This window comes from Sphaeramia orbicularis, chromosome 19 (genome assembly GCF_902148855.1).
Source record: "Sphaeramia orbicularis chromosome 19, fSphaOr1.1, whole genome shotgun sequence".
Taxonomy (NCBI): domain Eukaryota; kingdom Metazoa; phylum Chordata; class Actinopteri; order Kurtiformes; family Apogonidae; genus Sphaeramia; species Sphaeramia orbicularis.
The window spans coordinates 43,115,613-43,129,513 of NC_043975.1; the positions used below are offsets into that span (position 1 = coordinate 43,115,613).

Here is a 13,901-nt window from a genome sequence, read left to right on the forward strand (position 1 = left end):
CCATTCTTATGACCACCTTCTCCCTTGACAAATGGAATGACACTTATACTCAGTGGAATGACACAGCAATTCATAAGAATGACAGTGTTTTCTCCTTGTTATAATCTCTATCTCCCTCTCTAAAGTAAATGACACCAATATCCCATGGAATGACACTATCATTCGGTAGAGTGACAATGTATTATCCATTCTTATGACCACCTTCTCCCTTGACAAATGGAATGACACTTATACTCAGTGGAATGACACTTTGATTCCTTAGAATGACAGTGTTTTCTCCTTGTTATAATCCCTATCTCCCTCTCTAAAGCAAATGGCACCAATATCCCATGGAATGACACTGTCATTCTGGAGAATGACAATGTATTATCCATTCTTATTTTATTATCCATTATTATGACCACCATCTCTCTTGACAAATGGAATGACACTTATACACAGTGATAATACATTGCCATTCTACAGAACTCCAGAGGAATATTAGTGTCAGAGCTACCAGATCTACTTCAAAACACTGTCTGTACATAACAATACATTCACTGTGCAGGTTCTATCAGTGGAACATTTATAAATGTGTTTTATAAATGTACATAAACCAATATATATGTGGAATAACACTTTATCATATACTGTCAAAACATCAGCAAACCAGCACTTTGGTCATTTGTTTTCCAATTAGTCTGATTAAAATATGTAACATTTAGCACATTTAATCTCTGAGGCAGATAATTTGTATAAATAAATAAATTGTAGACTAGTGTATATGTTCAGTGTCTCTTCTCTTCTCTCCTCTCTCTCTTTGTGCTTTTACCAAAAGGCAAATAAGCAAACAGTGTGTTTCATATCTAATAAGAGATATAAGCTGGTGCATTTATTCAACTTGCAACATCATTGTAAAAGAATATTTGGTTGCTGTGGAAAATGAAGTTACACAAGTTGATCTTACACTCTTACCTGAATCTGGCTCTTTTTTTTTTTTTTTTTTTTTTAAGAAAAAAAAAAACAAAAAAACAATCTTATGTTCCTGTCTACAAAAAATAAAAGCACGATTTTTTTTCCTCTAAAAACTGGATTTTCGATTTAGATTTTTGGGTAAAACTACAAAAGGCAACAGAAAACCTCAAATCTGTGATGGTATCATGTGATGGGCCCACAGAAGTTTTTTTTTTTTTTTATTATTAAATCTTTATTAAATGATGTAGAGTATACAAACAATGTATGCAACAAGAAAATAACATAAGTTTACCAGGGGGAATCCACTACAATACAATATCCAAATCAGAGCAAATACTGATAGTTTTTATAGCCTTTTTGTTTCCAGATTTATCTAACAGCTTTAAATAAAGTTCAACATCTTTCAAAAAATAAATAATATTTGGTTTTGTGTTACAAAACTTACAGTTGTGAATGAAAAATTTTGCAAGCAAGAGAAATAAATAAATTTTATATAAATTAATTAATTAATTAAAAAAAAAAAAAAAAAAAAAAAAAAAAAAAATATATATATATATATATATATATATATATTCCCCCCCCCTTTTTGGGGTATCTATGCCCACAGAAGTTATACCAATGTAAGACAGGCATCAGTCGTGCGTGCGTGGACCACGTAATGTGAGTGATCCCCATGCGATTCTATTTAAATTGGGGGATCTGTGTGTGGAAGAGACCGACCCAAGACACGCTGGAGGGATTCTGTCCCCGGAGCTGGTGGAGGTGTGCAGGCAGAGGGCTGTCTGGGCTCCTCTGCTGAGGCTGATGACCCCGCGACCCGGACCCGGATCAGAAGAAGACAGTATGGTACGGATCTGGGACAACGGAAGATGAGTGATCCCCATGCAGTTATATTTCAATTGCGGGATCCGAAAACCACGGCTTGCACTGGCTCATTAACAGATTTAAAGTCCAGTCATTACACGGACTTCTGTGAAAGACCGCTGTCACTGAAAGGAGGAAGAGCCTATGGTAGCCTGCAGGCGCACGGCCCGGAGGCATGAGAAAGATGAAATCGATTTGACAAATTCCCTTCTTTAAAAATCGTCCTGAATTTTTGTTGTTAAAATATTACGTTTCAACCATGTACTGTATATGGCTTTGATATTTTTCTAGCATGTTAAGAATGGACATAAAGTAAACGAGAAAAAGGAAAAATTTCAGCAACCTTCAAATATTTTAGGGGTGCTTCAGCGCTCCCAAAAATGGGCTAGAAATGCCCATGGTATATATGCTGTCCAATCCAGATAGAGACGAGTAAAAATTTATCCTATCATGGACAAAGCCAAAAAGGCAGGCTCTAACGTGAAGAAGAATAATCTTCTAAATATGGTAAAAAGGTTGTGGTCTATAATTAAAACCCAACCTATTTTTGGGCAAATAAAAATGGTCTCCCAGAGTGAAAAAGTCAGTTGCTTCTGCAGATATCAACTCAGTGTTTATTTTTTGTAAGCATAAACCCTTTTTTTTTTTTTTTTTCCCCAGTGATAGTTAACAAGACAATGTGGACAGAAAAACAACAACACATAAAGGGAAATCAAACAAATAAACAAACAAAAAACAACAACGACAGAGTATTGACTAACAACAACGACAACATCATATTACAATGAAAAAGATCATAAATATAAAGAGCAACTAAACAATATAGCTTGGTTAGGGGCGATAGGGAAAAGGGGAAGAGGGGGGTGTGAATGAAAGTGAAAAAGAGAGAGGGGGGGAGTGAGGGGGAAAATAATAATAGTTGTAATAATACAAAAATATCTAGTAATAATAATACCAGTAGCCTAATTTGCTAGTATTATTGTGGCGGCGGTAGGTAAGAATAAACACTTCATACGGCTCGAATTCTGCTCGATCTCCGACTTTTGCCTTGACTCTGTGTGCATTTATTCACCAGAGCTTCATAACCTAGACAGAGCTATAAAGACATAAGTTTCTGAAATATAGTGTGGAAGAATTCCAAAAGAGACCAAAGATATCTACCACCTGTGGCCCTGAAGATTTTACACGACAATGTACAGTCAGTCCAACTTGGATTTACAAGGCTGACAATTAATACTGAACAAACAAGAACTCAAACTATGAATTATGAAAGAGCCGCAGCATCTGAAACCAACCTCAATGAACATTTGACAGATAAACAGAACCACAGTGCTTCAGTTTCACAACCACAGTTTGGGATTGGCTCTGTCAACTCAACACAGATTTATATTAGTAAATTTTATTTTTTATTTTTATTTTATCAATTATTAGAAATTTCAGGTGCCCCATTTGAATTCCAGGTGACCCAAAGGTTGAAAAACACTGGATTAGTGGTTTAGAAGATATTAAACATTTAGATGGTTTTGTTGGTGTTGGATGTTTGGGTGTTTATGGGTTAAATTTCTCTTCTTTCTTCATTTCTCACATATGCTCTAATATGCTCCATCTTCTTCTGTGCAGGTGGTGGCTGAAGACAGTTACTTAAACGAGGTGCAGAATTCAGGTAGGCGGCAGGTGAAACTCCAAATCTCATGTGTCTGTTACTTCATCCATGCTCTGGTCTGGTGTTTTTTTTTTTTTTTTCCTCCTCCAGTTTAACCCACATTCTGACTCAGACGCTCAGTAAATCCTCTCCTCCTCTCATTTCTTTTCTCCACACCCTTCCTGCCTACACCCACACTCCATCTTTTACCTCTCTTCATGCCTCTGGCCTGCACCCCCCCTGCATTTAATTTCCTTCTGTGATGGGGGTGGGGCGAGCACCTCCTGCGAAAGCTCATTCCATAAGCGCTGAAATATCTGTGTGCGTTTACAGACACACTGACAGACAAGTGGAAATTATGCACTGCTCATCAGCGCTCATGCTGCATCAGCTAAAGCAACTGGACCATGTGAAAACCACCGCAGGCTCGGTCTGTTTGAATGATGGGTGCCTGGTTTATAGGAGGTGGGGGGGTGGGGCTTTTGCATTACACAGTGTTGCACAAGACGCTTGAGTGTCTCCTTTGTTGCATGAAAAGTCCCTCGATCAGGTTCACGAGCGCGTCAGTAAGAGTAGGTTTAGTGTGTTTTAGATGAAAAGACATAGAAAAATAATAGTGCTATACAGAAGAATAAATAAAACCCAAATAAAAGACTAAAATACAAGAATAAATAAAAAAAAACATAAAAAGCCAGACAATTAAAAACAACTAAATGAATAAATAAATAAATACATAGAAAAATAATAGTGCTATACAGAAGAATAAATAAAACACAAATAAAAGAATAAAATACAAGAATAGATTTAAAAAAAAAAAAAAAACATAAAAAGGTATACAATTTTAAAAACAACAAAATGAATAAAAAAAAATACGTAGAAAAATAACAAAAGAGGATTGGTAGTGGTTTATTGTTCTTATTTATCTAGTTTGTTGTTTTTAATTGTATGGCTTTTGTAATGTTTTTTTTTTTTAATGTTGTATTTTATTCTTTATTTGGGTTTTATTTATTCTTCTGTATAGCACTATTATGTTTCTATGTATTTTATTTATTTGTTTGTTTGTTTTTAATTGTATGGCTTTTTATGTTTTTGTTTTTATAATCTATTCTTGTATTTTATTCTTTTATTTGGGTTTTATTTATTCTTCTGCATAGCACTATTATCTTTTTTTGTATAGTTTCTATGTCTTTAAATCTATTCTTGTATTTTATTCTTCTGTTATGGTTTTAATTATTCTTCTGTTGCAGTTGTTTTAAAGTGCTTTGTAAATAAAGTTGGATTTGATTGGATGGGATTGGACAAAAAAAAAAAAAAAAATCACACATGCCCCCCCCAGTACAGTGAGCCTCTTAATATGAACCATGTCAAACACCCATTGTGGCTGGGAAATGGATTATGGGAACAGGGAGACTGAGCGTTCCCATGGCAATGGGCAGAACTCTGTTGTCGTGGCAATGAGAATGGTGTAAGCTGTGAGTGGTGTGTGTGTCTGAGCGCGGTGGGTGTTGAGATGAAATAAAGACCCTTAAAAGGTTTTTAAAAGCTTTGCAAATGCATCTGAGGCAAAAATACAAGTGGAAAAATAAGATGTTTAAAAACAATAAGACAAAAATGTATTAAGGTACACTTGTCCTACAGTTCAGCATTAAATAAAGAGTGATAAAATTGTGGACCACCATCGAACTGCTGACTCATTTTGTTACATAATACTTATTAAAACTGCATAAAGCTGACCATAAAAATTTCAGTGGCAAAAAGAAGCATAGCATTTTTTTTTGTTGTTTTTTGTTCCCCCTTTAGTTATTTTGTCCCATGTGATGGCACACTGTAAGATTGGATAAGTTGAGTTTACTGAAAAAATCTGAGGTAAACCAGTTGCCTTAAAAAATTTCAGTAATAAGTAATGAAAACTTGAGTGTATTAAACTTAAATGCCTGATTTGAATGGAATTGCTATTTTAAGTACAACACACTAAATGCCAAGTTAATTGAACTTAAAATTTGTTGCAATGTCAACTGTTTTGTATAATCATGAGACTTAATATCATCAGTTCATTGGACTCAATTTCCAAGTTGATTTAAACTAAAATCTTTTGCAATATAAATTGCTTTGTATAATTCAACATAATATATTGTAGCGTGGATGAAAGTTAGGCAGGAAGTCAGCTCAATGTAATTTGCCAGTACAGGAAGCGCTTTTAATTTGGCAAGTCATGAAGATTTACATTAAATAAGATTAAACCTAGCTGAACAGTAAATCCACAGTTCTTCCTGTGGCTCTGACTCATGGTGTAGCTCTACAAAAATAGAAAGACAAACACAACTAGAACTGCGAGCAGTTATGAACGGGGGCCAAGCCAAGCCTCCCCGCTCACTCGGACCCCAGGCCCCACAGAGCCCACGGAAGTCATCCCCGAAGGACGTGGGTCTGGGGCTGAGCTGGTGGAGGCTGGACCCCGTTCATAAGGGTTTACAGTTGGAGTTAGTATTCCACCGTCTGAGCCGCTGTATTCACTGGAATGGGACAAATGCACCAGTAGAGTGGAAGGAGGAATGTGTGGGGACTGGGATTAGTTGTAATAGATTACACTCACGTTGACCAATCATTATTAAACTTTACAGCTGGTCTCAGGAATGACCCCACATCATACTCACCAAATTTCATAGAAATCTGTAAAGGCGTTTCAGAGATAAAAATTTCACATATTAGCAGCGCCCAATAGAGGCTAACATTTGTCAAATTTGGCTCATACCCTCACAGTGACATGTCAAACAAGTATCTTATATTTAGTGTTGATAGCATTTAATTTGTCCGAGATATGTAATAGTTAACATTTTTTTAGCTAGTTACAGAAATTTATTCATCAATAATTTTCAAATTTTTGGACCGAACAAAATTCTATTGATAACTTAGTATCATGTCTATGAGAAGAGCGTACATGCTAAGATTCAAGGAGATTGGACCAAATCCCAAGTAGAAGTTTGAAAAAGTAGGTTTTCCAGTTTTTGCAATTTTGCTGGTTACAAAGTCGTCCCCCAAATCTGCCTGACCATGCCCATGTGATTCAACCCTATTCAGGAAATCTGAGGATATGAGGTTTTTTGATGTGCAACATACAGTGTGGGAGTTATAGACCAAAATACATTGTCTTTGGTTATATCGCCCCCTGCTGGTGGACATATATAATTGTTTGCGTCTCAGTTCCGTGCAGGGGTCTGGACCAACCCTCCAAATGTCAGCGCTCTACCATGTATGCTTTAGGCTGCAGGAACAGTTTGAGCCGGATTCCCTGCATTCACTGGAATGGGACCAATGCGTTAGGAATGCAAAAGGAGGAATGTGTGGGGACTGGGATTTGTTGTAATAAATTACACCCACATTGACCAATCATTACCAAACTTTACAGCTGGTCTCAGGAGTGAACCCACATCATGCTCACCGCATTTCGTGTGAATCGGACCAACTTTTTTGTGATTTGGTTTTTCTCTGCTTATAGCGCCACCTATTGTCTGATTTGTGCCAAATTTGGTACAGAGCCTCTGGTTGACCTCTAAAACCAGTATATTAAGTTTGATGCAGATAGCGTTTATTTTGACAAAGATATGCCACAATATGTGTTTTTTTGCTAGCAAAAAAATTTGTTCATTTATAACTAGTGCATTTTTTACAGCAGCAAACTGATTGTAATAACTTTAGATCAGAAGCCTCTGGAGATTGTCTGTGCAAAGTTTGAAGCCAACGGGGCTTAAACCCTAGTAGGAGTTCGAAAAAGTATGTTTTCGATATGTAGCAATGTAGAAAGTAAAATATGCAGCGGAAGTGGGTGGGGCCTATGTCAGAAGACTCATCTCTATCTAAGGAATACAAAGATGTAAAGTTTATGAATGTGTCATTTAAAACATGGAAGTTAGAGGCAAGAACGCATATTTGTCTGTTATAGCGCCACCTAGTGGAGTACCCCCACAGTTTTTGCTCTGGTAGATCTGTGTCCTATTCTATAGGGTCCATAGAAATTTCACAGCCCTCAGCAGAACAGTTCAGCTGTAGGAAATGTTTGTTGTTTAACTTGTAATAAGCCATGCCCACTTTGTTAAACCACACCCACCTTCAAGATATGGCCTGAGGAAAGGCCCTCCATCATACCCACCAAATTTCATAGAAATCGGTGTTGCCGTTTAGAAGATATACATTTTCCATATTTGCAGTGCCCCCTAGTGGCCAACATTCACCAAATTCGACTCATACCCTCACAGTCACATGAGAACCAAGGATCTAAGATCTGGTGTTGATAGCATTTACTTTGATTGAGATATGTAAGAGTTAGCATTTTTTTAGCTAGCTACAGAAATTTGTTCTTTAATTATTTGCGCATTTTTTGACCAAACAAAATTCTTGTAATAACTTTGGATCAAGTCCATGAGAAGAGTGTATGTGCCAAAATTCATGCAGATCAGACAAACTCTCACATCGGAGTTCGAAAAAGTAGGTTTTTCAGTTTTTGCCATTTTGCGGAGGAAAAAGTCATGGCGAAAATGGGCGTGGCCTAGCTCACTTGATTCAGTACTATTCAGGGAATCTGGGGATATAAGGTTTTTGAATGTGTAACATACGGTGTGGGAGTTATAGACCAAAACGCGTTATCCTTGATTATAGCGCCCTCTGCTTGTGAATATATGCGCATTTTTGCGTCTGAGGTCCCTGCAGGGGTCTGGACCAACCCTTCAAATTGCACCAGCATACCATGTACGGTTTAGGCTGCAGTAACAGTTTTATCAACGGAAAAAAAGAAATAACTAGAACTGCAAGCAGTTATGAACGGGGGCCAAGCCTCCCCGCCCACTCGGACCCCAGGCCCCACAGAGCCCACGGAAGTCGGCCCTGAAGGACGTGGGTCTGGGGCTGAGCTGGTGGAGGCTGGGCCCCGTTCATAAGGGTTTACAGTTGGAGTTAGTATTCCACCGTCTGAGCCGCTGTATTCACTGGAATGGGACAAAAGCACCAGTAGAGTGGAAGGAGGAATGTGTGGGACTGGGATTAGTTGTAATAGAATACATTCACGTTGACCAGTCATTACTAAAGTTTACAGCTGGTCTCAGGAGTGACCCCACGTCATACTCACCAAATTTCGTTGAAATCTGTGAAGGCGTTTCAGAGATAAAAATTTTACATATTTGCAGCGCCCAATAGAGGCTAACATTTGTCAAATTCGGCTCATACCCTCACAGTGACATGTAAACAAAGTATCTAATATTTGGTGTTGAAAGAATTTAATTTGTCTGAAATTTGCAATAGTTAACATTTTTTTTAGCTAGCTACAGAAAATTATTCATTGATAAATTTCACATTTTTTGACCGAACAAAATCCTTTTGATAACTTAGTATCATGTCTGTAAGAAGAGCATACATGCCAAGATTCACGCAGATTGGACAAAATCCAAAGTAGAAGTTTGAAAAAGTTGGTTTTCCAGTTTTCGCAATTTTGCCGGTTAAAAAGTCGTCCCCCAAATCTGCCTAACCATGCCCATGTGATTCAACCCTATTCAGTGAATCTGAGGATATGAGGTTTTTTAATGTGCAACATACGGTGTGGGAGCATTAGACCAAAATGCATATGCCTTGGTTATATCGCCCCCTGCTGGTGGATATATATAATTGTTTGCGTCTCAGTTCCGTGCAGGGGTCTGGACCAACCCTCCAAATGTCAGCGCTCTACCATGTACGCTTTAGGCTGCAGGAACAGTTGGAGCCGGATTCCCTGCATTCACTGGAATGGGACCAATGCATTAGGAACGCAAAAGGAGGAATGTGTGGGGACTGGGATTTGTTGTAATAAATTACACCCACGTTGACTAATCATTACCAAACTGTACAGCTGGTCTCAGGAGTGAACCCCCATCATGCTCACCAAATTTCATGTGAATCAGACCAACTTTTTTGTGACTTGGTTTTTCTCTGCTTATAGCGCCACCTATTGTCCGATTTGTGCCAAATTTGGTACAGAGCCTCTGGTTGACCTCTAAAACAAGCAAATTAAGTTTGATGTGGATAGCATTTATTTTGACAAAGGTATGCCACAATATGTGTTTTTTAGCTAGCAAAAAAATTTGTTCATTTATAACTAGCGCATTTTTTACAGCAGCAAACTGATTGTGATAACTTTAGATCAGAAGCCTCTGGAGATTGTCTGTGCAAAGTTTGAAGCCAACGGGGCTTAAACCCTAGTAGGAGTTCGAAAAAGTATGTTTTCGATATGTAGCGACTTAAAAAGTAAAATATGCAGCGGAAGTGGGCGGGGCCTATGTCAGTAGACTCATCTCTATCCAAGGAATACAAAGATGTACATTTTATGAATGTGTCATTTAAAATGTTGAAGTTAGAGGCAAAAATGCATATTTGTCTGTTATAGTGCCACCTAGTGGAGCACATCCACAGTTTTTGCTCTGGTAGATCTGTGTCCTATTCTATAGGGTCCATAGAAATTTCACAGCCCTCAGCAGAACAGTTCAGCTGTAGGAAATGTTTGTTGTTTAACTTGTAATAAGCCATGCCCACATTGTTCAGCCATGCCCACCTTAGAGATATGGCCTCAGGAAAGGGCCTTCATCATACCCACCAAATTTCATAGAAATTGGTGCAGCCGTTTAGGAGATAAAAATTTTCCTCATTTGCAGCGCCCCCTAGTGGCCAACATTCACCAAATTCGGCTCATACCCTCACAGTCACATGAGAACCAAGGATCTAAGATCTGGTGTTGATAGCGTTTACTTTGACTGAGATATGTAAGAGTTAGCCTTTTTTAGCTAGCTACAGAAATTTGCTCTTTAATTATTTGTGCATTTTTCTACCAAACAAAATTATTGTAATAACTTTGGATCAGGCCCATGAGAAGAGTGTATGTGCCAAAATTCATGCAGATCAGACAAACTGTCATATCAGAGTTTGAAAAAGTAGGTTTTTCAGTTTTTGCCATTTTGCGGGGAAAAAAGTCTGGCGGAAATGGGTGTGACCTAGCTCACTTGATTCAGTACTATTCAGGGAATCCGAGGATATAAGGTTTTTGAATGTGCGACATACGGTGTGGGAGTTATAGACCAAAATGCATTGTCCTTGATTATAGCACCCCCTGCTTGTGAATATATGTGCATTTTTGTGTCTGAGGTCCCTGCAGGGGTCTGGACCAACCCTCCAAATTGCACCACCGTACCATGTACGGTTTAGGCTGCAGTAACAGTTTTATCAACGGAAGAATAAAAATAACTAGAACTGCAAGCAGTTATGAACGGGGGCCAAGCCTCCCCGCCCACTCGGACCCCAGGCCCCACAGAGCCCACAGAAGTCGTCCCTGAAGGACGTGGGTCTGGGGCTGAGCTGGTGGAGGCTGGGCCCCGTTCATAAGGGTTTACAGTTGGAGTTAGTATTCCACCGTCTGAGCCGCTGTATTCACTGGAATGGGACAAAAGCACCAGTAGAGTGGAAGGAGGAATGTGTGGGACTGGGATTTGTTGTAATAGATTACACTCACATTGACCAATCATTACCAAACTTTACAGCTGGTCTCAGGAGTGACCACACATCGTACACACCAAATTTCATAGAAATCTGTAAAGGCGTTTCAGAGATAAAAATTTCAAATATTTGCAGCACCCAATAGAGCAGGCATGTCCAAAGTCCGGCCCGGGGGCCAATCACGGCCCGCGGTCAGATTTTATACGGCCCACAGCTTCAGTTTTAGAATGTGTTATTTATGGCCCGCTGGACTGTTGAACCGAGCACATGAATCATAAAAGGTTCAAAATGCAGTTTCTCCTTTCACCTCATGGTGGCAGCACCACTCTAACTCTATCTGGCTCTGTGACCTTACCGTGAACCCTTTTCGCTAATTTCTAACCACGGCGCCTGTAAATAAAAAAACGGAAGTTGACAGTGAGGGCCGCCGCTTCCAGGAGAGATGGGAAGTACAATTTTTTTCACTGAAAATCGAGGCAATTGTGTTTGCCTAATTTGTCAACAGACTGTTGCCTTGTTTAAGGAATTCAATGTAAAGAGACACTAGCAGATAAAACATGCTAACGCATATGACAAGCTAGCAGGGAGTTTGCGCTCCAAAAAAGTGAAGCAAATTCAAGCTGCTTTAAACTCACAACAGTGACTCTTCATGTGAACCTGAGTTCAGTGAATTCACCATCAAGGCAGGTTACCAAGTTGCCAGGTTAGTTGCCTCTAACTGCTGGTGTTGTGTACTTGTAGATGTGACACAAATATTACTTTCTGAATAATTTTGTGAAAGACAAGAGTAAGAGTTATATGTTTTCATCTGAAATGTTAACAGACTTTGCATTACTGAGTAATATATGAGTAACGATTACTCGTATAAGTCATGTTTTAAATGAATGTGGGGTTAAGATTTTTATCAACTTCTTGGATGTTTAAGATACTCCACACAGTTTGTTCTATGTTATCTGACTCCAGATGTGAAAGGAAGGCAGAATTGTTTTTTTTTTTTAAATTTGTTCACACCTGAGTGGCTCAGATTTGGTTACACTGCCATTTAAAAAAATGATATTGTGACAATGAAAATAAACTTGCTGTAGAACAGTGCTTTTATGTGTAATTTTTACTGTTTAAAAAACGTCCGAAGGGACCACTGGCCCCTGGCAATCTCCACATTATCAGATCTGGCCCTCTTTAAAAAAAGTTTGGACACCCCTGCAATAGAGGCTAACATTTATTAAATTTGGTTCATACCGTCACAGTGACATGTCAACCAAGTATCTAATATTTGGTTTTGATAGCATTTAATTTGTCAGAGATACGTAATAATTACCTTAGGTGGAAATGGGCGTGGCCTAGCTCACTTGATTCAGTACTATTCAGGGAATCCGAGGATATAAGGTTTTTGAATGTGCGACATACAGTGTGGGAGTTATAGACCAAAACGTGTTATCCTTGATTATAGCACCCCCTATTGGTGGATATATGTGCATTTTTGCGTCTGAGTTACGTGCAGGGGTCTGGACCAACCCTCCAAATTGCACCGCCGTACCATGTACAGTTTTGGCTGCAGTAACAGTTTTAGCGGGAGAAAAATAAAAATATTGATGATGAATAATAATAAAAATCCGTACAAAAACAATAGGGTTCCACAGCACCGCTGGAACCCTAGTCCCCGCGGGCTTGGCCCCCTAAAAAGGCCAATAAACACTGATATACACACATTCAGTCCAGATCAACACTAACACCACAACCCCACTGAACCCCTGCACAGAAAAAGAACATATTTACAACAACAGGCCCAATACCCGGAATGCACAGATAAAAAGGTGAGGTCAGGACTAAACCTGAGTGATTTAAATCCATTCAACTGAAACTGTTTTGTACTTTCGACGATGTCTACAAATTAGTAGAATATACTGAACATTTTATGGTAATGGAATAAAACTGAAATCATTGAAGTACATTGGAATTAAAGCATTTTAGTAAATACAAAGTCTGGGCTTACAGTGTAGTACAGGCTTTCATAAGAGTGCATATGGGAAAAATGTCCAAAGAACTTTATGTTACAGATAAAGCTGTAATTATCTTCAGTGTCTGCGTTTCTAAAGCGTATGCAGATACAGCAATATTCAGCACAGGTTTTATTCCAGTATATTCTTCTTCTTCTGTGTGTAATTCATCCTGCAGCTTTAAGAACACATCACACACCAAAATGTGTTAAACAAATTATAGAATGTGTTATTTTTCTCAGCACAAAAAGCTGTGAAAGTGTCCCGTTCATTTCCAAAGGGAGGAAAAAACTTACTACTTTGTGTCGCTGCCTTTTTCACATTTTCCTTTAAACCTACATTAAATTTACACAGGTGCTTTCAGACATTTGTCCTCTCCCTCAAGGTGACTTTGGTGATGTGAAGTCCTGCCTGCAACCCAGGAAATTATGTTGAAGAAAAAAACTACTCTGAGCCACATTTCAGACACTGATCGCTGCTCCACTGGACATCTGCGCAAAACTGTATCCATATTTACTAAATACTAAACATGAACATAAATCTGTGTTGTTTTGAATCTAGAATGCTGGTTCCCCCTCTATCTCCTACTAAAATAAAAACTGATGTGGTTTCCTGGTGTGTCCACACACACGTTTGGGTTAAATCAGGGGTGTCAAACATGGGGACCAAATGCGTCCCACCAAAGGTTCCAATCCGGCCCCATTTACAAAGTGCAAAAATTCCACAGTCAAGGCTGTGGAACTCATTTTAGTTCAGGTTCCACATAGAGACCAATAAGATCTACAGTCAAATAATAACAGCAGAATAACTGACAAAAAAGAATGACTCCAGATTTTCTTCTTGGTTTGATGTGAAAAAAAAAAAAAATCTTACATTATGCCTTTAAATAATGACAACTTCAAATTTTTGTCTTTGTTTTAGTGCAAAAAATAACATTA

At 38.5% G+C, this 13,901-nt stretch overlaps 1 protein-coding gene across 1 annotated transcript in view; it reads left to right on the forward strand.

Annotated features, from left to right (window-relative positions):
* The window catches only part of LOC115439689 (neurotrypsin-like), an 86,329-nt gene that overhangs the window by 27,039 nt on the left and 45,389 nt on the right, over nt 1-13,901 (forward strand). The window contains exon 2 of the mRNA XM_030163609.1: nt 3,439-3,481. Within this exon, the coding sequence (XP_030019469.1) occupies nt 3,439-3,481 (43 nt within the window). The remainder of the gene's footprint in view (nt 1-3,438; nt 3,482-13,901) is intronic.